At 48.1% G+C, this 23,368-nt stretch overlaps 7 protein-coding genes across 7 annotated transcripts; 6 read left to right on the top strand and 1 right to left on the bottom strand.

The window, feature by feature from the left end:
* Positions 1-325: 325 nt before the first annotated feature.
* On the top strand, positions 326-938 carry N7473_012518 (uncharacterized protein; the record flags this gene model as incomplete). The annotated part of the gene is made up of 2 exons (XM_057158457.1): positions 326-504; positions 593-938. 2 exons carry the CDS (start codon positions 326-328, stop codon positions 936-938), a joined length of 525 nt encoding a protein of 174 aa, XP_057002411.1.
* Positions 939-1,032: 94 nt separating this feature from the next.
* N7473_012519 (uncharacterized protein) lies at positions 1,033-1,990 on the bottom strand (the record flags this gene model as incomplete). Its single annotated transcript, XM_057158458.1, has 4 exons — positions 1,033-1,386; positions 1,437-1,751; positions 1,804-1,860; positions 1,910-1,990. 4 exons carry the CDS (start codon positions 1,988-1,990, stop codon positions 1,033-1,035), a joined length of 807 nt encoding a protein of 268 aa, XP_057002412.1.
* Positions 1,991-3,295: 1,305 nt separating this feature from the next.
* N7473_012520 (TPR-like protein) lies at positions 3,296-3,907 on the top strand (the record flags this gene model as incomplete). Its single annotated transcript, XM_057158459.1, has 1 exon — positions 3,296-3,907. One exon carries the CDS (start codon positions 3,296-3,298, stop codon positions 3,905-3,907), a length of 612 nt encoding a protein of 203 aa, XP_057002413.1.
* A 163-nt stretch (positions 3,908-4,070) lies between these two features.
* Positions 4,071-4,790, top strand: N7473_012521 (uncharacterized protein; the record flags this gene model as incomplete). The annotated part of the gene is made up of 1 exon (XM_057158460.1): positions 4,071-4,790. The coding sequence occupies one exon, from the start codon at positions 4,071-4,073 to the stop codon at positions 4,788-4,790; it is 720 nt and encodes a 239-aa protein (XP_057002414.1).
* An 8,335-nt stretch (positions 4,791-13,125) lies between these two features.
* Positions 13,126-14,661, top strand: N7473_012522 (WD40 repeat domain-containing protein; the record flags this gene model as incomplete). Its single annotated transcript, XM_057158461.1, has 2 exons — positions 13,126-13,348; positions 14,355-14,661. The coding sequence occupies 2 exons, from the start codon at positions 13,126-13,128 to the stop codon at positions 14,600-14,602; spliced, it is 471 nt and encodes a 156-aa protein (XP_057002415.1). The 3' UTR covers positions 14,603-14,661.
* Positions 14,662-15,079: 418 nt separating this feature from the next.
* Positions 15,080-15,384, top strand: N7473_012523 (uncharacterized protein; the record flags this gene model as incomplete). Its single annotated transcript, XM_057158462.1, has 2 exons — positions 15,080-15,192; positions 15,279-15,384. Coding segments are annotated over 2 exons (219 nt in total), but the record flags the coding sequence as incomplete, so codon positions are not given.
* Positions 15,385-19,773: 4,389 nt separating this feature from the next.
* Positions 19,774-20,239, top strand: N7473_012524 (uncharacterized protein; the record flags this gene model as incomplete). The annotated part of the gene is given in 3 exon segments (XM_057158463.1): positions 19,774-19,833; positions 19,852-19,956; positions 20,045-20,239. 3 exon segments carry the CDS (start codon positions 19,774-19,776, stop codon positions 20,237-20,239), a joined length of 360 nt encoding a protein of 119 aa, XP_057002417.1.
* Positions 20,240-23,368: the final 3,129 nt, after the last annotated feature.

Here is a 23,368-nt window from a genome sequence, read left to right on the forward strand (position 1 = left end):
TGGCCCGATGAGATAATCGAGACGTCAGTCTCGGCTACCCTAGCCGCCCCATTTACTATTTCTTACACCAAGAAACACCATATTATTAGGCGGGGCGGGTACTTCGCTCCTCAATGCATTCGTGAAATCCCGAGTTAACTTATACCTCCATTCAGACATCGAAAAAGGACGGTAAGTACTGGAAATTTAAGCGTAAATCCACCCATTCGAGAGCCAGCCATTTAATCAAGATGGGCGTTGAACCAAGGCCTACTTCGTCCTTCAGTCAACAGACTACGTTCCCACTAAGTGCATCCTGCTGGGGCAACTCATCGCCAATCCAAGAATGCCGTACCGCGCAATCGAGAGACATCTCCAGGGGGTAGCTTCGGCTCCGGAGCTCAACGTCTCGCCCAAGAAGAATTGGAGATATATCAAGTCCATGAGCGCGAGCGGTGAACTCGAATTATTCCATCATTTCCTGGAGGTGGCGACCGCAAGGCTCTCTGGCCATGCGAAGAAGGAGTTGATCTAGACCTGGAAGGCCGCTGAGTTACAGACGCAATTCATCGAATTGGCGAGGACCCGTCGCATGCTAAGGATAGTATGGCAGTGAATTGAAGACCTGGCTCAAGGGAAACAAGAAGTTCGCCAAAACAGTCTACATGGTCACAGGGATCACGATAGCCATGCAGCCCGGGCAGACAACGTATGGCTCCTCGCGTGGAGTAGGCGCCTTGGGGGAGTTCGGTGCCGATCCTGGAATCGAGGCTACGGAGCTCGGGGCGAAAGGCACCTTCGATCTGTCGACTTCCGCATCCGAGGCGAGCGAGCCCGCCGAGGATTTTGGCTTTGCCTATCGACTGCGCAAGATCCACATCAGCTGGCGCAACAAGATTCGTCTGCGTGGCGACGTCACTGGTGCCGACTTGCACGGCGTTGGTAGCAGTCGCAAATAAGCGGAGCGCCAGTCTTGTGTCTTGGCCCATCGATCTTAGGCCCCGGTGCTACGTGGAGAAGGTTGGCGCAAGCAGGACCATTCCAGCACCTGTCTTAGAAGAGGCCACTATCTCGTCCAATGTAATTTTCCTGGAGCAGTGATCCGCCGCTGATCGTAGTCGGACCATAAATTCCAGAGCTGCCCTGAAATATGTTCGAAGCTTGCCCTTCCGTTGTTCTTCTTCCCGCCTCCTCGCCGGCAGTACATCTTTCTGAACCCTTCGCTCTCAATTGAGGCGGCCTGATGCTCTCAGACGGAACTGATTCCTTTACCCATCGACGAAGCTCACCAACAACGGCGATAAATCCAGGGTCATCTCCACCTTCGAACTTTGTCATATCCATATGATTGCTACGTATCCCTATGGGAATGTAACCAGGCAGGATGGCAGACTGAGGCGGAACGACCTGAGAGAATATGAGTTCACTGATTACAACGGAAACTCTACTCGACTCACAATACCAACGCCCGGTAAGGGTAACTCTTCATAGAAACACGTAATCTCGATCGGCAAAAGCCCGTCCTGACCTCGTGACCGAATCATTGTGTGAAAGCCGTTCTGAACCGGTTCCAGTACCTCAGAATCGTTCTTGAGGACGACCAAAATTTCAGTGTTTGTCTGCTTGAGAATGCCGATAGCCTTGGCTAGACATTCCGCCCAGTGTGCAAGACCGGAGCCATGGTGCGGAGTGCCGAGAAATACAATCCCGCGCGTGCAGTGGAGTACTTGCTTAAGATGCCTCTCAGGCCGTTGTTGTGCTATCGACAGAGCCTGTGTCTGTTAGAGCCTACACTTAGATTGGCAGCTCAGCAAGATAACTAACATCTTCACAGACAAGACCGCCTAAGCTATGGCAGACAAATAAAATAGGGCGATCATTCTGCTGTGATCAGTCTGTTTCCTAACAGGCACAGTTGTGGGAGGCTCACAGTGCTATCATCTTCTCTGTATGTCGCAAGTGCGGCGAGCAGGTTCATCGAATGGTTTCCAATCCTATTCCTCGACACCATGCCTCTCCAGTCCGTAACGTAGGCATCGTACCCAAAGCTAAGAATCCGGGCATTTGGTATTTTAGACGGAAGTAAACTTTGAGGCCAAGGGCAACCGCGTTCTTTGCCTTCTATGTCTTCTCACGATCTCCGGTCAGGCCGTGTACAAAAACGACGCTGCATCAAAGCCCAGTTAACCAAAATGTGCAAATGTCCGTTTACGACCAACTAATGGTCTCGCACTATGGACCGTTGACATAAACACTTACTCAACCGCGCTATTCCCACCGTCGTAGAACAGCTTGATACCGGAAGGAAAGGGTCTTCTTGATGGTGGTTGCAATACGGTCCAAACCCTTGGAGGGGTACTTTCGTTATCGCTGACATGTCGCTTGCGCGAACACCAAGGCCAGAGTACCATGTTAGGATGTGATTGGAGCGCGCTGGAATAATGGTTGGTGCACTATCTACAGAAAGAAAGGAGTATTCTCTGCGCAAAAGCTTAGTATATGGACGATTTTACGATATCCTCACGTGGGCATTTCAGGCGGGGTAGAAATGTCTAACTGGTAACTAATCAGCGCTGGGCCGACTAGGCCAAATGAAACACCTATCTCCGCAGTTACCGCTATGGGATTTGCTAGCGCAACCGCAGCGGATGCAGATCTCCAGAATACTTGTAAACTGGTAATGTAGATCCACTAAGAAGGCTCCTGTTTTGGTTCTACGCACGTATCGGGCGGCTTTGTCCTTCAAGGCAACTTTGCTGGCCTTACTATCAGTGAGTGCCTCCTATCTCCTGGTATCATGGCTTCGATACTGATGACGTCACAGGCTCGACGCTACCCCTCCAACCCAGCTTCACAGGCCAGTTCTCTCACTCCTTGCTGGAGCCGGTCAAAGCATACGTCTAACGTGATACCCTACGTGATAAGATTAGGACACAGCTCTGCTGTGATGCTGCTGACGAAAAAACGAAGACCCTCGTCGTGTGGGGACTTGGGGGCGCAGGGAAGACCTAACTGGTTCTCGACTACGTGCGATAATACAGAGGCGACTACAGAGCAACGTTCTGGATCGAGGCGGGGAGGAAGGAGTCCCTCGAGCGTGACTTCATCCACCTATATCAGACACTATTTGACGTGTATATGGTGACTGAGAAGGAGGCAATCAGTGTGGATAATGCTCTGGTCGGGATAAAGAGCTGGTTCTGTAGCTTACGAGGACCTTGGCTTATGGTGTTCGATGGTGCAGACACAATCGAGAACGAGGAGGCTAGCGAATACATTGACATAAGGCACTTCATTCCAGATGTTGCGTCTCTTAATGTTATCGTCACAAGTCGAAGCGGGGACGGCAAAGGACATGACGCGGCTAGAAGGTGTGGAAGTTGGCGAGATGGATGACTTGGAGGCTGAGGAGCTCTTCTATAGGTACTCCCGGCTAGAACGCAACGATAAAGGTATCGAAGTTGAGATCAAGGGTATTGTTAGGGAGCTGGGGCTCCTGGCATTGGCTATCAGTCTTGCGGCCACGTACGTATGGAGAACTCCGCGCTTGCAGTCCAACATCAAAGGATACCTGCCTGATTACCGACGGCGCCGGAATGAACTTCTTAGCCGCAAACCGGAGAGCCTTATCTATCAATATAGCGAAAGTGTTCTTGCCACGTGGGAGACGTCATACCACGCTATTGACGATCAGTGTCGGGAGGCAGCGGCTCTCATGACCATACTACCATTCTTGAGCTTCGACGATATTTTTCTGGAACTCCTGGGCGTCAATATACAGCCAGAAAGCAGTGGATCGACAGATGATGTTATTAGCACGACTTGGAGATCCATAATATCGCTAAAGAAGACCTTGAATCTTTCCAAGGTAGAAGAGTGCTTTGAGGTGTTACAGAGATACTCAATGGTGCAGTGGAAGAAAGATTAGTAGAGCTACAGGATGCACAAGCTAGTACATGCTTGGGGTCCATGATAGGCTTACGAGGGATGACCGGTGTAGATTTAGCCTTGCAATGTTTGGGCTTGTTGTGGAAGCGACCAAACAGTGTGGCCCAGCCCCAGAAGACAGACTTCGGCTGGTTCCGTATATGATGGCAAACTTCTCGACATTAGTCGGTGTTAGAGAGGATACACTCAATGGATTACAGACAGTAGGAGAGTTCGTCGTCGATCTTAGGCGATGGTCGGAAGGACGTGTGATCCAAAACTTCGTGCTGGAAAAGAGGAAGCATATCCTCGGCGAGGATCATCTAGACACAATCACGGCGAGAAATAACCTTGCAAGAACGCTCGGAAACCAAGGCCAGCTGGATGAGGCAGCAAGGATGCAAAAGGAAGTGCTGGAAAAGAGGAAGCGCATCTTTGGCGAGGATCATCCAGTCACAATCACGGCGAGAAATAACCTCGCCTGCACACTCGGAGCCCAAGGCCAGCTGAATGAGGCAGTAAGGATGAATAAGGAAGTGCTGGAAAAACTGAGGTGCATCCACGGCGAGGAGCATCCTGATACAATTACGGCAATGAGCAACCTCGCACATATGCTTGGCGACCAAGGCCAGCTGGATGAGGCAACAAGGATATATAAAGAAGTGCTCGAAAAGAGGAAGCGCATTCTCGGCGAGGAGCATCCTGATACAATCGCAGCAATGAGCAACCTCGCATATATGCTTGGAGACCAAGGTCGGCTAGATGAGGCGACAAGGATGTATAAAGAAGTGCTTGAGAAGAGGAAGCTTATCCTTGGCGAGGATCATCCAGACACAATCACGACAATGAATAACCTCGCAAGCATACTCGGAGACCAAGGCTAGCTGGACGACGCAATAGTGTTGTTGGAAATATCTTCGCAGAGAGCAAGGCGCATTCACGGTGAAAAACATCCCCTTACAAAGGTTGCTGTAAGCATTTTGGCTAGGCTTTCTACTGCCAGACCCCAAGCAGATTGTGTGACGGCGACGAAGGGCAAGAAGAAGCATATGAGAGATTCGCTCTGCGCTCGTGTCAAGGAGGGCTTCCGCAGAAAAGCTCTAACAAACGGGTTGCCTAGTGGCTTCTAAATTATATTTGGCCAAGTCAGCGGCAAGGCTGACTTGAATGTCGCTTTGGGCCAAAGGAGAATGCTTGTTGTCCAGAAACTAGCAACGTCACGTGGAGGACATCAGCGTGTTTGTCGAATGCAACAAGCATAGATGGATCCCCGAAGGCAGGATACACTGAGATTAGGTCATGTATGTGAGCTAGTTAGGGGCCTTTAGCAATTCAGAACTATTGTCTATCTTATTGGTGCATCCGTATAGTCCACTTCGCTACGTTTTATTAGCTGGTTGAAGCGATGACAAAATAGTTTGAGCCTTAAACAGTCTTAGCAGGTCACAGACTATTGCCACCTTTGGCTTCACATTTACCAGTTAATGAGTCGGCAAATCACTTAGAAAGCCCGTTCGAAAGCGCCGAGAAATCTTATTTGGACGCCTTACTTGATGGACTAAACCGCGCAACCGTTAGATGATAAGCTTTTTGCCTTAGTAGCCATGACATATAGCACCGGTGAACTATTAGCTTCATCCTGGCTACGCACTGAATGATGCCGTCGTCTTCTGCCGTTAGGATTTATTTTAAAGTCTTGCGTATCCGTTTGAAGCAAAGACTTGCAAAGTGTATTGAAAAGACTGAAGTGGCAAGTTAACGCTGGCGAGTGAGGATGGATTAGGTGCTTCGACTTGTATTTCCCCATAGAAACAATCAACCCCTCTGATATTAAAGCGGCCTGCCACTCAGAAGACGCTATCATCCTGTCCTCCGTACACTCTTTAGACTAAGCGCCAACCTAGAGCGGATGAGAAACCTGAGCGTACGCAAGGTCTTAATCTTTCCCATTGTGGGCCGAGCTTGTATCCAAATAAATACTAAGTGAAGGTTGCAACTGGGCAAGGCATGAGAAAGATTGTTAAGAAGTCGGTGAGTCTCCCAAGACCTCAGGGGTAGGAGCAACTCAGGGGTATCGCGTCCACTACGTCCTCCTTCAGCCAACCTCCGGAGCTCCGGCGACGGCCCCCGCCGCTGATTATGGCAAACGACCCTAGCAGTCGGGCACGCCTTAGACTGGATCCGACGGGAGAGCCTCCAAGTACACCGCCGGGCCAGATTCGTAGAATTCCCAGCCCTTCAGCGAGCGAGTCACCACCCAACGTGTACCCTAGTGGCCCAGCGGCTAGCCACCAATATACCACATTTATGGATGGCGACAACACATAGATAGCAATTCAGCCCGTTCCGAATATATAAGTCTTGGCTTCTCCATCCTATCAGGGAAGGCTAGAGTCAATTTACCATTCGAAAAGCCATGGTTCGGGCTTTGAGCCAACCATGTAACCAACCGTAGGTCTTGACCCGTTAGATACTACTCCCACTAGCGTCACAAGACAGATATTCTGGCGCGGCGTGAATCAGCCATGCTTGTGCTTCAGAATGAAGCATGCACCATGTTCAGGACGATAGAGCGCGATATGGTCAAGCTTTCCGCTATGATCATAGTCGAAGCTAAGGCTAAAATATTTTGTTCCTATTAGCGCTCATATTGTGGCATTCATGTATCTGAGTGAGGCGATGGGGGGACAAGCTCATTTAATGTTGAGTAGGCTCAGCTTTAGCCCCGCGTTCTTTGGGAGGACTTCGTGGAAGTTCTCAAGCCGTTGAGTGGCTACGTTAGGGATTAACGGAGGGGTGAGGAGATTTCTGGCGTTTAACGATTGGTCGCTGGGGTCTCTAGTCAGGGTACTTGGGGTCCAGAACAAGACGGCCGGGCTCAATGCAATCTCGGGGAATGGGGCGGTCGAGCAGAAGACTAGTGAGTGACATCATGTCTAGCGGCCGTATGGATATCTAATTAGTTGAATTATCTTGGTTTACAATCATCTAATAGTCCCAGGGTGTGTGACCCACTGTGCTGTGTATTATGCTAGATTTTTAACGTGCGAGATTGATTGATTGATTGGTTGATGGATGGATGGATGGATGGATGGATGGATGGATGGATGGATGGATGATGATAGTGTGAGTTCTTTTGTGTTCTAATTGGTGGGGGAGCAAAGGAAGTTGTCCAGGCCGATCTAGGCACTTGTTCGATGAGCAAAAATTACACAACTGTGTTAGTCAAAGCAGTTCTTTCTAAAATATCTGCGTCGCCGGTAATCCGATTCCTAAGGAGCGAATTACAGTTTAATTCAACCAAACCTTTGTAAGATTTCTCATCGCAACCGATCAGCAACCGCATGCGGTGTATTAGAAATTGCAAGATGGTCTCGCACCAATTAGATCTCCGAACCGACCGATCAGTTCAAGAAGGATCCTTGTGATGATTGGATAGACCCAGCTGAACAGGACAGCTATTATCAGGCGTCGTCGGAAAACGTGTGACACACTATCAAGCGGACATCGGTAGACTAACCATTTTGTATGATAAATATCTTTTAGAAGATATAGGTTAATACTAGTTGGGTACAGCAAGATTCGTATAGTAATAATGTAATTCCTGGCCCGACCGGAACGCCTATCAAAATTGCGTCCTACTAAATAACTTCAAGTAACTACTATTCTATCAAAGTGCTCGAGGTAACATCCATTCAGCCCTACCTTCGAGTTCCCCTAAGACCTACCTATTTTTCCAAGAATGCAGTGCCACATTATTCAAATTCTGAAGTAATGCGTTCCTCTGTGCAGGCGATAGGACAATAGGTCCTCTTGAGCCGGGATTCCCCGCTACGCCAACGATTCCTGTTGGAACGATTATACCTTTACTCAGTATGCGGGCAAATTTTCGAGTGGCAGAGAATATTCCAACTCCGAAACGACACACGCAGTATGGATAGTGTTCTGTCGATTCTTCGCAGAGTATATGTACGCAGCACATTTCTTGGATCGAGTAAATAGGCAGGCAGATCTTCTTGACCTTCCTTCTGGCCCTCAGAAGCGTTGATAGCACGTTGAAACACCATAAGTAACGGAGTTATGACCAACACTCTGGTTGATCCTACACATTGACATGAGCGGCGCGCTCCATGTTCGGCCTGCTAGGCCACGGAGGGCTTCGAGCGAAGTGCTGGCTTCGGCGGTCATTAACTTGCTGAACTATACATTAATAGGAAACTAACGACATACGGTAACATAGGACGTATGTTGTGCAGTATACCGTTGTCCAATGGGATATTCATTTAAAAAAACAGTTATCAAAGAGATCCCAGTGCTGAAAGCAACGCTGGTTACAGCTGTCCATAGAGGCAGTACAATCACCAGATGAACACCCACATCGCACCCACGCATTAAAACATACGGCGAGGCAATTGTTAAAGGGGTTAACACAACCCTGCCCCTTGAACGGTGCACATGTCTGCTGCCTTCCAGTAATCTCCCCCCACTACATTACCACCACTAGGAAGACCATAGGTGAATTCACCTAGAGCCCACAATAGAACGACGTAGGACACTGTTTTATGCCACATTTCTGCGCGTAAACCCTGTGAAATGAGTAATCGTCACGAAGACCGTGAATTCTTGCAAAAGAGGAGCAGCTCACTTTTCTTGTTTAAAGTATCAAGTGTCAGTGTCGTAGGAGTAGGGCAGGGTATAGCTTTAGGGAATCTTTCGGTGATAGATTGCGAGTTATATTTTATTTTCAGTAGTTTTTCCATTTGGGCCCGAGCTGCCCGAAGCGGCAACCCTCCCAGTCCCGGTTTAGCGCCCGCCCCCACTGCCCCCCGTTACGGTTTAGCGCTAGCCCAACACGGTTTAGCCTTTACGCTAATCCGCAACAGGCACGCTTATGCCTTCACCGCCTCGCGACTCAGCCGCCCGAATGTATAAATCCCAGGTGCGTCGCTCCATCGTCACCACCCACCCTCTTCATGTTTTTTCCATTCCTCCCCCCTTCCAAAACTCCCACATGCGTCCGGTTGGATCGACGATCCCGGGCTGATTGCGAGGCCCGGCCCACCTGAAGGATTTTATGGCGACATTGCATCCGGCCTCCACTCGCGCCGTCCCATGTAACCCCTCCATGATGCCGTGCGTCCCCCTTTTCCCCCGTGGACCCGGCTCATTCTGATGCTTTTCCCGGCCAGGCGTCTTTGTCGACAACAGTGCCTATATTCTACGCATTCGTATTCTATTTCACTCGCTGGAACGAGGTTTTGGCTTCTCCAATGCCTCCCTCGCCAAACGGTTCTCTCTTGAGCTTGTCCTAGTAACTGGTTGCGCGGCGGTCCCCGAGAACAGATGCTTTCGCTTTCTAGGGTCCATAAGCGCCCCGGAATCTGGAACAGAGCGATTCAGATGACGTGGCACGTCGCTGGCCCAAACATCCGAACCACTATCATTGGCCTGTCAACTATGGCCCGCACAGTTTTCAGGAATCTCAAGCCACCTCATCATCTTCAGCCTGCCTTGAGGGATGCGCCGTTTTTGCTATTGGTCCTGGATACGAGTCTTGTATATCCCAAGCGAACCGATAGCGGGCTCACTCGGGAGTGTGATGCGAGCTGACTGGCTATGAGCGTCTGATGAGGAATGGCCTCAAATCGGCTAACGGGATGATGGGTGAAGGCACACAGCGGCCCCTCAGTCAAAGCGGCAGCTTTATGCGTATCTGTTTCCTCATTCGGTCACCCCGGTGTGATTCCTGCATCTAGGCGGGTCTGGCGTGGGCAGTGCATATTTTGTTCTTGACAGCAAGAACCTGTTGGCCAATTGTGAATGACCGCAGGCAATTCTGTTACGCACCGAACCTTGGGGCACAGTCTTCTGATGTTGCATTTGGGGCGGAGCTGAACGAGGAAGCCCCCGTCTGGCTTGCCAGACTTCCGGAGGGTTGCGTGGCCGGGTAAGGGCTATGCGGGCACTGAGCAAATCAAATGGCATCTTTCCAGACTAGCCAAGGCGGTGGAAAGGTAGGCTAAGCCAAAAGCCTGCCTCGTTGCGCATCGTGTGTGCAAGAGACGCACGCTTTCCGGCAATGATTGGAAGTCAGCCCTGGAGGTTCCGAGCAGCTGTGGGAAGGAGAAGGAACAAGTAGTATGTACCGAGCGGCCCTAGGCTAGCCGATGTTGTCCACTGGCCTGGGCTTGGACTCCTGTTCGGGTAGCGTCCCCGGAGGTCTTTTTTTTGGAGCTGATTGGATCTCCTATAAAAACAAGTCCTTTCCACCGTGTGCCCGGGTCAGTCTGGCAGTCTCATGGTAACAAATTTACTCTTTTTCGCTTTGTTTATCTCTCTATGCCTTTCCCCTCAGGATCTGAGACCATGCCTGTCATCCTTGATAATATACAATTCTATCATGGCCCATCAAGGCTAGCAAAACCGCCATATTTTGCCTTTAATAGCAACCAGAAAGGCTCTAATACCTTGCTATCGGGCGAGCAACCCACATTCTCCAATGAACCGGTCTCTTCGGCAGCAGATGACTCGACAATAGTCCCAACTTGCTTCATTCCTCCGGCTGCCAACGCAGAAGATATAACGCATCAGCATGCGGTGGGGTCGCCTAACTTATTTGACTTCGAACTGCCGAGGTCCTGGGGTACACTTGAAGCTACTCACAGAGATGCCTGTCCCTCATTACAGAGGCTTAGCTGTCACTGCCGAGATAACCCAGACGAAGAGATGCTTGGCGACTGTAAGTTTAAGAAGGCCTGAGCCAGCCTGCTTTCCAAATTATTAATCAATTTTGGAATATAGCCCTATCCTCCTTCGGTGCAGATTCAAGCAAAAGCGCGGGGTGGGACGGTTCAGACGTCTTCCCGAGATCCTAATCAAAATGCACAACCACAACTCCTCTACAGCCTCCACAGTTCCCCTCTATCCCAGTTCTTTCACCGGAGGCTGCAATCTCGCACCCTGGGGTTATGCAATCGCATGTGCCGGAAGATGTTCAGTGGACACAAAATCAACCTTTATACCGCGCGTACATTGAATCCTTTAGCCCTGCTTATGCTTGGGATATGTCCGATGTGTCTACTGCATTTGGTCAATATTCTTCCAACACTCCGCTCTCTTCTATCTTATCCTGCTCAGATGTTGCCTTCAACAATCGAAACGACATAAGCTCCTGCATTCCTTCACCGGAGCCGGAGGATTGTCCCGATAACCATTCGGATAACTATGAAGCAAGCCAAGCTAGATTGATTTCAGATTATTCCCCTAGAACCGTGGATGAGCTAAGTCCTTCTGGATCAGCCGATTTGCTGCACGTTAACGTGCCCGATTTGATGGATCTCGAACAAGCCGACGGGCGCGAGTCTGGTAATTCTCATTCGAGAACACCTAGCATTCAGGGCGACAAGAACCCTATTTTGGCTAATCTGAGAAAATGCAAAAAAAATGAACGTCTAACGCCTCGGACCAGAAAACAAGACACGACTCGTAACGAGTGCTACCCATCTGTCGCAGTAGTTATTCCTCCGCCACGGCCGAGACCTGTACGGAGTCTACGCTCAAGGCCAAAACCTGTTGCATTAGATGCATGTGACAGCGGAAGTAGCGAGGACGTTGATGATTCCTCGGACGAAGACTTCATGACCGATACGATCCAAACAGAACTTCCCCACGTTGAGGACTCCGTGGAGGAGAAACACGGTCCTCCAAGTACGACCGCTTCTTACTATCCCAGCGAAATGTCCTTTGGTTCATCGACTAGGTATTGCTGCGATAGCCGCGATATTGTTGGGCGGGCAATTCTCACCATTGAGACCCGGGGATCGGAGCCCACTTTCTTCTTCACTCTCGTGCCCGATAACGTCCGCTCAACATCATATGTTCCCGCGCACAGTCCTCCCCGCAGCTCGAAGAAAGCAGGTAGGGTTTCAAAGCGGTCAACGAGCATAAGCCGTTCAACTTGCAGGAAAAGTAAATGCCGGCCCTATTCAACCGACGAGAATGACTTGTTGGTGAGGTTGAAAGAGGAAGGGCGGTTAACATAGAAGGAAATCGCGGACCATTTTCCTGGCCGCAAGTTGTCTGCGCTGCAGGTTCACTATTCAACTAAGTTAAGGCACCAAATAGCCAAGAGAAGCCGCCCGCAAAGTCGGAGGCGCAAAAAGAAATGATAAAAATGCATATTGCTATGGAAGCTATCACAATCAAAAAGCATCCGTCGTCTTTATATCCAATGCCGCTCCCACTAAGCTAGTAGTTATCCGGCGATACTGTCCGTGACCGACGTATATCCTTCCGGCTTTCCAATCATAGGTGGAATCACCCACATGATATAGTCGTCAAGCTCTCGCGAAAGGTCCTAGATAGAAGAACACTGTGGGTCCGTCTTTATGCGCAAGCTCACGAGTTTGGGATTTGTCGTTGCTAATGTTGAGGTGTACAAAATTCAGTGATAGGATACCCTAAGAAGAAAAGGGCGAATGAGTGGATTGGCGACCGTCCTTTTCTTCCTTCCCATCCTGGAGTATTGGCATTAGGAAGGGACCCTAAATGTGTTCGTAAGGAGTTAGAAGGTGAGCCGAGAAAACGAGTCACTCACCCAACTACAAACCTGCTTGGGCGAGGCTTATGTGGGGCAGATAGTCGGGTGGCTGTCGCCCGGGTGAGAAGTGGGTGAGCGCCGCTTTACGGTCGCGCGACCGGGGTGAGATAGGGTGAGTGCGCAATAGACAGGGTGAGAAGCTGGGTGAGAGCGGGTGATTCTCACCCCCCGTCGCGCGACCACCGCACTGACCCTCTCAGCTGAACTCAAGTAATAACATCATTGGTTCACATCGATCTGGCTGAAACCGTAGTCTCATGGCACTTGCATATACCACCAAATCAAACCAGGATTGGCCAAATCAACGGCGAGGCTGACTTCAAGGTCGCCTTGGGCCCAAGTTGCGTGCTCAGTACCCAGACGACACCAACATCCAGAATTCCAAATATGTAACCCATAACATGATGTAGCATGTACGGCATAAATAAATCCGCGGTGTGACCAGTCCACATCACGTGGCACCAACCGCATCGGATACCTTCGTCCAGCCTCTGAGACCGATCATTATTGCACCCCTTTGGGTGGTTGTGGGGCATGAGAGTCTGGAACACTTGTTTGTGCACAATGTGTCTACACGATTATTAGAAAACGGCCGGCTGCTGGCGTCCGGCTCTGGTGATATGACAGTGCGGCTCTGGGACACAGCAACGGGCGGTCTGCAGCAGACCCTCGAGGGCCATTCAGACCCGGTTGATTCGGTGGCGTTCTCGCCCGACGGCCGGCTGCTGGCGTCCGGCTCTTACGATAAGACAGTGCGGCTCTGGGACACGGCGACAGGCGGTCTAAGCAGGCAGACCTTGAAAGCCACGGGAATGGCCACCAAACTCGAAATTTATCAAGATGGTTCATATCTAATCACCAACTTAGGCATCCTCGATGTCCACTTCGGGCACGTACATCATGCTTCTAGTTCAACCTATAGGGATCTGGCAATTTTCATTAAGCAGGGAAAGTGGATAAACCTTAACGGCAAGACTATACTATGGCTTCCTCCTGACTCTCGGCCTGCCTGTTTTGCAACTAATGGGGACTTACTTGTCTTGAGACACGCATTAGGGCGGATTTCGTTCCTACGATTTTGCCTATAGAAGGCCCTATTGATTTGCTTAGCCATTCCATTCCTCTATTTCCCAATCTCTTTATACATTCAATCCCCTTCAATACGCCCAATTACGAGACCTGTTATATTCTTGGGTCACCACCTATACTCCACTTTTCCTTTCGTCTTATGTTTATGGACAGCCTAGTGACCTCACCACAATAACTGGTCAGCTTCAACTCTCCTTTTCGCCACGTCTCGGGTACTATACGATCAACAGTCATGTTCAACTTACTAGTACCAATGCGACCTTTCGAGTCGTGCCTCCCCCCAACCGGCTCTAAGATACCTGATTCGCAACCGGGGTATTTTCCCCCTTAGAAGCATACATTCAGATACCCGACTACGACTGCGTTTGAATCCCTCTGAGTGCTCGACGTCTACATCCCGCCCTAAGGTTGCTATTTCAAGAGTGTCCCGGCTTCGGTCCTACGGCAATCGACACGTTAAACGAGCCTGTATCGAGTGTAGACAGCAGAAAGCGAAATACAATGGACATCGGCTGTGCAGTCGATACACTACCTTGGGAACATCCTGCGCCTACGTCACGGGGAAAAGAGAGACAATAGAGAAACGGCTACAAGATCTAGAAGAACAAGTTCAAGCTTACAATCGGCTTCTGAAAGAGATACAACCGCGTGCGGATATCCACAACAGAGAGCTTATTGCCAGGACAAGGGCCGAAGTCCGTTGCACTTATTTTCTGACTCTCTGATCCTTTAATGACCCGCCGCTAATATTTGAGTATAGAACAGTATTCTGGCCTCGATCCATGTTATCCGAACTCTGAAGATACGACCCATGGTTCTACCCTCGTTCGTATCCGTTCCTTCGGTATTGAGTATATCAAGGAAGATTTCCACAAGCACAAAGGCTTGCAGCCAATCGGTTACATAGGCGGTCCGTCGGAGATGTCGTCGATTAATAAGCTATATCAGGCTCTGGACAAAGACACACCCTTTCTCGATACCGAAGGATCGAATAAGCCCAGTCCTTGACATTAGTCTGTTATTTCCTTAACGATGAAGAGCTGGTTCTGGATGCGAAAATGACCCTCTCAGCAGAACATACAAGTACAAATTATTGCCCTTTTATCCTTTCTCTATTAACGGCTCGCGCTGTTGGCATCTGCACTTAGCTACCGTAGATAGTCAAATAGTAGTAGATTTAATTTGATTACGACTTACTTATAGCCTTAATTGATTTTCGAGAAAGTTAGCCAATCTGATTGCGGCAAGGAGCCGGAGTGGGTCTCTTGGTCAGTTCTTTGTTTGCTACGCACAGTAGTGCACGGTACTTTTTCAAGCAAACAAAGAAAGGATCGAGTGTAAAGAAGAAGCTGAAAATTCTGCCTTCCTGTTGCTCCTGATTTCTTTATATTTTCACTGGTCTTTTCAGCAGATTTTCTCAGACCTAGCTCACTCGCGAAATTCACCTATTTTCATTTCAGACACTGTCTTCGATCCACAATAGGGAAGATCAAGACCTTGCGCACCCTTCTTCCGGCGGATAAAAAGCATATATTGCAGTCCTCGGAAGCTGAATCGTCTAAAGAATTAAGACGTAACATTTCTCTTGCTTGCACGGCGTGTTAGAGAAAGAAGACTAAGGTTTGAACCCGGGAACACAACTGTTGAGTCTGACAGCAGAGCTAACATTATATCCTGGAAGCAGTGCTCTGGAACAACGCCTTGCACAAGATGTGCAACCTGTGCACAAGAGTGTCTCTATGATCAAACTAGTGATCGTAGACGCAAGGAGTACACGGCTAGGCTGTTGAAATTCCATACTACTCTTTGTTAACTGGTTGCAACCCTGCGCTCGGCAACTCCTGATAAGCTACCGTGGTTAGTCTGGCAGGTCCAAAGCTTGCCAACAGATCAACAGGCAGTCGATTACCTTGTTCAGATGTTGGGTTAATACATATGGACGGACTACTACAGCGACGAGGGAAGTTAGCAGTACTGTCTGTGGAGTTCCGCATTATGTTTCGAGAACAGAAGATCGATTTAAGGGGTCTAACGAACTTACATCGAGTTAGATTAAAGTGTTGCCTTCTCAATACATATTTGCCTGTACGTCTCCAATAATGTGTGCTGCTTTGTGAACACGATTTCTTGTCCTTAGCGTTGGCTTTCCGATATTTAACCGTAATGAGACTAGGAGAAATATATACATTTATATATAATGTGCTGCTCATGAGCATTTGCGTTAGCGAACGGTTTCTTTCAGAAGTAGATAACCTTGATGAATCATCAAATGAAAGTTACACAGAATCATAAGCGGGCAAGTCTCAGAGGCCTAGATCCTGCTACACAGGAACGAGGACTTCATAACAAACACATAGTCAGCCCAATAACACAAACTTACAGAACGGGAGAATATAACTCACTTATCACATCAACTAGAAGAATCTTTGCGCTTCCGACGCTTATCGCGTACGTAGATCCCTTTGTGTTTACCTTCTCGGGGAGGATATCGGATGACATAAAATTGGGGCAAGGCAGAGACCAGATCGCTGATTTTGGAATATCCGTAGGTACGAGAGTCGAAGTCGGGGTGTTTTTTTGTCAGCAAATTGCCGATATTAGAGAGCTCAGCCTATCCATTATCATCGGAGGCGGTTTCTATCGTCGTATGTAGCAGATTCATGAAGTCGATGTCTTCTTCAGAATGGAGAAATGCAGTTGTGAGGCCGAGGAAGCTCTGATTGCCTATGAAGCCTCTTCGATGACCCGCGATGCCGTCCCACAGGAAACAACAGACCAAACTGATACTTCCCTTAGGAAGGACCTATCATGTGACTCCTGTGATGTGCGATCAACGAAACGCAGATTATCGCATAGCGGAGGCGTCTCTTTTGAGCTTAGATAATCAGAAAGATTGGCCAAAAGAGTTAGAATATAACGGCGATGGCCCTTTCTTCGTGTATTCATTATTTGTAAACTATTATCTTCCCATTCTTAAAGCCCGCCTCTTCCGCTGTCCCTCCATCGTTAGGAAATATCTTTCTAAATTGGTTGATAATCGCCAACGACCGTGCAAACTGGACACTATTTTACGCTAGAATCCAGACGCCTAATAAGTCGGTTTCCCGGTTTTAGTAAGGAAAAGGATGCCTTACTAATAATATTCAATGTTTTGCAAAAGATAACGGCGACTGTAACCTCCATAGAAGGCTTGAGCAAAGTATACGGTCGGTGCTCCAGTGGGACTCTAGGCGTTTAGACAATTCCACCAATTGGGCACCGAGATCTGTTGTTAAGAGTTGGCAAACCCTAAGGGTGCTTAGTCTATTTACATCATACTGTACGCTTTCGATGTGAGCCTCGCGCCAATGCATGAACTTTCACCTCGTTATCTTGGCCAGCGGCCACGTTGGTTGGCGAGTCACTGCGAATCACTCCCGGCTGCAGCTCTGCTTGGTCAACCCTGGCCAGCCATATCAGCCTTTGGCCCCTGACACCAGGGAGAGCCAGTAGCTTAGCAGCACGTGTTGCAACTGTGACCTAGAAGGCGGGGTAGCTATACTGGGTTTGCGAAGCAAGCTCCCAGCCAGTTATTTGCCGCCAAGCCTGTTACAGATGATATTACTACAAAACTACTACCTTACCAAAAAAGAGAAGTGAACGGCACGACTATAAGAATGAGATCCTGACTGATCTCTAGGCTCCAGCTTATTTCTCTCTCTTTTCTGAATCAACACAAACATTTACACCACGCCACGCCACTTCGTCAAGTCGTGAGCATCCCTCCCTACGAGCAAGCCAGTCTCGTAGCTAATCCTTTTAGAAATCTTAAAATGTGTCAAATCTGGGTTACTACCACTATATTCGCTTGCGGAGACCGAGAAGTGAGACGAGAACTGCATCCATGCTCTGAGAATCATGCTGAGCCCTGGCCGGAAGTGCCTATAGGAAGTTCTTATAACCGGCGGGATAAATGCTCGAAATGCCGAGGAGCTTTAAACGGCTATTAACACGAGCACCTGTAAGTATCTCCTAGTATAGGTACGGTAATTAGCCGTTGACATGATAAATAGGCAGAACTTTCGCGACTCTCGTCTGGGCTAAGCTGGGTTATATAGATAATGACACCATCAATAGAAATGAAGCTAGGAAAATATATCTCCAGCACCCGTCCTGAAATCTTAGTTATACATCACACTCCTTCAATTTCAAGGCAAGCTGTAATAAGAAAACCGTAGATCTGTATCTAGATCTATCTCGTATCGTTCGGCCAGGACTTTCAATTGCTCCTTTGAAAGAATCCCTTCGAGAACGTATCCTTAGAGAAGAGTTAGCGGACAGGTGAGTTTATTTAGAATCTAGCAAGGGGCTTCCCTACTAAATTTATCTTTTCGGTATTTTTTCCAATCCATAACCTGAGTCTTCAGATCTTCGAGATCACAGAGTACCCCAGTGCTTTCAGCATAATGATTTATTTAGGAATCAATACAAGTTAGATGATGTACTATATCTGACGTGCGGCCGTAATTTCCGAGCCAAGCTGTCTGGATGACTTCATCAATGCCTTGATTCCCCGATTTCAATTCAGGCAAAGCTAGCCTCCTATTCTCAAGTGACAGTTCAGGGGTGAATCCGTGCTCTATATAAAACATGAGCGAAGCTAGTGCAAACATGTCGGATGCCTCGGACAAAATCGGCGAGGGGCTATTGACCGGAAGTAGGAGATCTGGAAAGACCGGGTTGGGTTGGCCACAAGGGCTGGCAGCGCTGAAATCACAAAGAATTGCCGAAAACCGATCATCAAAAAGCACATTATCAACCCTTATATCCCCGTGCACAATACCAAGGCTGTGGAGGTAGCGCAGAGCATCAGCAATATCGCGGTATAATCTGATCCGGCGGGATTGTGTTAATTTCACATCTGCAGGTAGTTATCGATATTTGCGTAGATATAATCCCTCCGGCTGATCTGTATCTATGGCTTCTATGATATAGGGATGTGGTCTATTTTGGAGCTGCTGCAAGACCGTTCGTTTATCTTTCAATAAATTGAAATGAAATAGCGTGTCCGAAGCATAATACCAAAGGTCGCTTCGAGAGGCATCACCGCTAGGTGGTGCGAAAATTCGATAAGTTTTCAGTACAATTTTGTCGCTAACATTGTAGACCTAGCCAGAAGCCCCGACGCCCAAGATATCCAGGTCGTACTGAGGTTGTAAACGCATAGTGTAGGTTTTATATATCGTAGGGCCTTCTCGGGTGTCGAAAGGGACGTTGGACTCGAGATCGTTCGGGCTTTTGTTTGTATATGTGGGCTTCCCTATGAAAAGGGAGATTATGCGGGAGAAAAAGCCAAACGGCTGTAATATGAAGTGTAGGAGCGATTGCTGTAGGTACAAAAACCGGTTGACTATGTATGAGAACATGTCGAAGGTGCCCTTGATTGGGGAAAGGAACGCACGCTATTTAAAGGGGAGCGCGAACAATATTGGGGGCATAATGCACTTCCCCAAATTTGTGATTATGTGATAGTTATAGCTTCTTAGTCATCAGCGCGACCTTTCGCCCGGCCTTTCCTTTTTTGATTTCTGTTTATCTGTGTTGCGTCACTAAAGCACGACTGCCTACGTCGGTTCAGCCGGCCCCGAGCACGTACCGAAGTGCTTAGCAAAAATTTGTGGGCGGTCTCCCAGGATATTGCAGTCACCAAGGCGCCGAAGTTTATGCCAGGACTCTAAAACAGCGTCGCAGGATCGGTCGCGGAGGAAAAGAGAAAGTAAATGCAGGCGTCGAAGGAGCAATTTGCTGACTCTCGTCTAACGATTAAAACAGCAACTCGCGAATAAACGCCTATGAATAAGATATTTTTTGGTTTGTGAATATTTTAATACCCTCCTAGGCTTATACCGTTTCTATATCTCTCATAAGATGATTGCTCGAATATTTTGATCTCACAATCGACAAATACCCAATTGCACCTCAAGTCGGATGATAGTTATTCCGCGGAGGGACACGACGTCGGGCATCTATCCCACTTCCTTCTTACCCCACCTGGAGACTGTCGTCACATCTTATATCTGATCTTTTCTTCTCATCCTTAATAAGGTGAACAATACCCGAATTACGTTTCCCGCAATCAAGAAACTAATCAGACATTGCTCTGTTATAGCGTATTACCCTTCGTTCAGTGGCGTTTAGCTATGGCTTCGACCAAAATCGACGACGCTGCCTTGGAAGAATTGAGAAAGTTGGCCTCCTGGGTCAGCTAAAGCGCTAAGATAGAAGCAGATAAAGTGAAACGAAATGTCATGGTCTGTGTGGACAAAGCTCGCGAAGCCAATGTGCGACCATTATTGGAGAAGTTAGGATATGCCAACATACAAGTAAGAGCCGTGTTCTGTTAGAAACGTGACAGTATAACTGAAATGAACATAGGGCTATCTCGCCTCGCTCTAACAAAGACGCGGAGAGTCTACGATTGACAAACCCGATGATAATCGATCGCTCTTGCTGTTTCCCCTGTCGATTGGATCCGAGAATAATGAATCTGGAAGTATTCAGGTTGAAGGCCAAACCCTTCGCCCTAGAAGCTATATTAAGCTTACGGAAACCTTGAAGCTGGATGCGAGTACAGATCTCGATTGTCTCATTGTTATGTTACCGTAGGCTGATGTGAGGAGGAGGGATAGGGGAGGGGCGCAAGAGGGGTTATTCCTATTTATTGTACAAATTTCCAGGCTTCCATCTGTATCTAAGGAGTCCTAGCGTGCATTATATACCCAACTTGTATTCTTGCTACTTGCGATCTCACTCTTTCAGATTCTTTTGTTATCAACGCAGAATAGCTCGATCTGTAGCCCGAGTACTTCCGAGCGAGAAGGCATTTTGACGTTAAGGAGGGTAAGGGAGCTTATAACTCAGGCGTCCGATAATGAAGTCGGTTCGACAGTGAGTTGATCTGTGTCGCTAGCTCACCGAGCTATTACCTAACTCAATGTTCTAGCAGGCTCTCTAAGTTAGGAATCGGGGCATATACTGAACCAAGCATTGCTTAACTCAAAGTTATCGTTCTGAGCTACGGAATTTTGAATCTGGGGATTTAAGTATGTAGTGAACCACGCCTCGCCTATACCAACAGTTCCACCCTGAGCGCCAGTTTCGTCAGGCCGAGAGTTAGAGTATGTACTGAACCAGGTATTGCTTAAATCAATATTCTCTGCCTGGGCTATAGACCCTTCCAGTGAATACGTGCTAAACTATACGGCACTTGATTCAAGATTTTCACTCTGTGATATAGGTTCGTCCAGCCGGGGTTCAAGTGAGAGGATTTGGCAGGGTATATGAACTCGCTAGCCAGGAAGAGCTTCTAATAACCCTTGACTATCGTTTTTAAGGAAAGTATCCCTCGGACGTACTATATCTCTAAGTTAGCAGAGATAGTTAGTTGTGAGGTGGCTGCGTACATGAATCCCCTCTACTGAGTTCCTGTAGAGCAGCTTGTTCGGGCGCTGAACTTGGATTCGTGTTTGTGTCGGAATGAGGTACTTGGATAGACGTGTTTTGCTTTGTGTAGGCATCGACGGGTTCAGGTTGAGGAAGTTCCATAGCACTCTCAGTCGAAGTATTACGTCTATCAAGTTGGCTGACAGCTATAGAAATTGACAACGTATTTGATCTACCAGGAGGGCCTGGTATAACGTTTGAGCCGAGATCCGCTGTAGGTACCTGACTAGCTGTATTCAGTAATGGAGCAAAATTATTTGTAGGATCTGTGCGGTGTAAATGACTAACACCTAGAGATCGAGTGTTTCTAAAGTCCCGCTAAGGTATTTTACGCTGTTTACCCTCGTTTTGGTTGATTTCTGGAGCAGCATTAGGATTTCTAGATATTGGATGCAAAAATTCAACCGTCCTACCTTGCACCTTCGCCCCTCTCTTCCTCTTGTTCCTCAGTGCCGACTTTGTTGGACGTCGCTTGAGCGAGCCTTCTGTCTCTTGGGAACTTGCCTAAAGCTCGTCAGCTATCTTTTTCCCTAACACACCGAGGCCATTGCTTGTGACAGCATTGTTAATGCCATTTTCACGGAGACTATCGACAGCGGAAGAGAAATATCGGGAAAATTCCCTGCTAGTGTATCTTGACATAGTTTAGCATGCAATTTCATGTGGCGAGGAAAAGAATATAATATACTAGTATTCTGTGACCGTCAAAGGTAATATAAGCAAGTACCCGGGTCCGCCTAACTCTTCGGCCCACCTGTTGTACGCACGACCAAGCCGAACGTACTCTTCAAGCAGTTCATCTGTATCTAAGGAAGGATGCTTTTGTTTTATCTGCGCTGCGAGCTGCGGACAAGTATCCCTACGCCATCTGTCTCCAGTATGATACCTAAGTCCTTTTGCCAAAAGGAAGAGGTTCCGGAATTCAAGCCGTCGATATAGGAGATACATTTGAAGATAGATGTCACGAGTCTTCTCATCTTGAATATCGTCGCATTTTTGGTAAAGACGGAAAAATACACCTGTCAATCCACCTAGGGCTTACCCTTTAATATAATGACTTAACTTCAAAAAGGATTGTGGGTTTCCCTGATGTTTGATGAGGGCGTTGTGTAGGCTAGTCGATATTGAAAGGGGGCGATAGAGGTCGATTCTTTGATCAGGGTTACTAGACTTGCGATAGGACTGATAATATTCGACGGTACCGCCATAGTCGGAATAGAAGGCCTTATTTGGTGTATCGTTGTCGTTAATTAGTGACGTATTCTCGCCGCGGTCGCTAGGTGGGCATAGGTCTTCACGATGATTGTTGACCGCCGCTGGGCTCTCGTGATGGCAGTTAAGTGCAGCATTATCTTTGTCAGTTGGTATATAAATAGGCTGTTTTTGTAGACGTGTGCCTATTATGAGGAGTCTTAAGAAAACTAGCAAACTAGGCGCTGGCAGACTCTGAACAAATTTGGTGCATTGTTCAGGAGTTAGTTTTGTCTCTACCTCGTTAAGAACGAGCCCAATTCTCTCGAACAGGTCATTAAGCTCTGCTGCAAGTAGACCCGTAGTGTCTTCCATTCTTGATGGTTGGGAGAAACCCAGGCTAGGCCTGAGGACATCTCATCTTACCTTAACATCTTTCCAGTCTCGTGAACTCTCCTGCAGGACAGCCAATCATATTCGACCGACTAGCGTGGATACGTACCATCTCACGCTTATACAGTCAGTATCACCTCCCCATAAATCGGGCAAGGATAGGCAGCATTTACGTGTATAGGGAGACTAGATCCTTTATCCAGAAGGTGATTCGCATTTTCCAAGTACATATAAACCCTATAATCAACCTTCCTCGTCCCCTTCTCTTCCAAATCCCTGGACTTCGACCTCTGTGCATTGTCACTTTCTTAGGTACGTCCAAGCTTTCAAACATCTCGACTCCCCAATCAGAGAGCTGGTGGACCCGGTCTCTTCTAACTGCTCACCCAAAATGAATCTTTCTATATCGGTGGCACCAGCAACAGAACCCCAATCTATCATATGTCGCTCTCGGTGCTCTTTAGTCACTTTAAGTGAGATCGAAGAGAATCCGGGCCTTAACTGTAGATTTTGGCCCCTTTCTACCCTTACCGCACGGCAACTAAGACCATCTGTTTTGGGCAGACGTGACCTCCTGCACTAGCTCGTCTTGCCCGTTGAGAGAACGGGGGCTTAACTGTAGATTTTGGCCCCTTTCTACGCTTAGCACATCACCGCACAGACAACGCCCCACTTAGGTGTTGGTGGCTTCCTTACTAAACTCTGGTT

This window comes from Penicillium subrubescens, assembly GCF_028828155.1.
Source record: "Penicillium subrubescens strain IBT 31985 chromosome Unknown utg000011l_segment0_segment0, whole genome shotgun sequence".
NCBI lineage: Eukaryota > Fungi > Ascomycota > Eurotiomycetes > Eurotiales > Aspergillaceae > Penicillium > Penicillium subrubescens.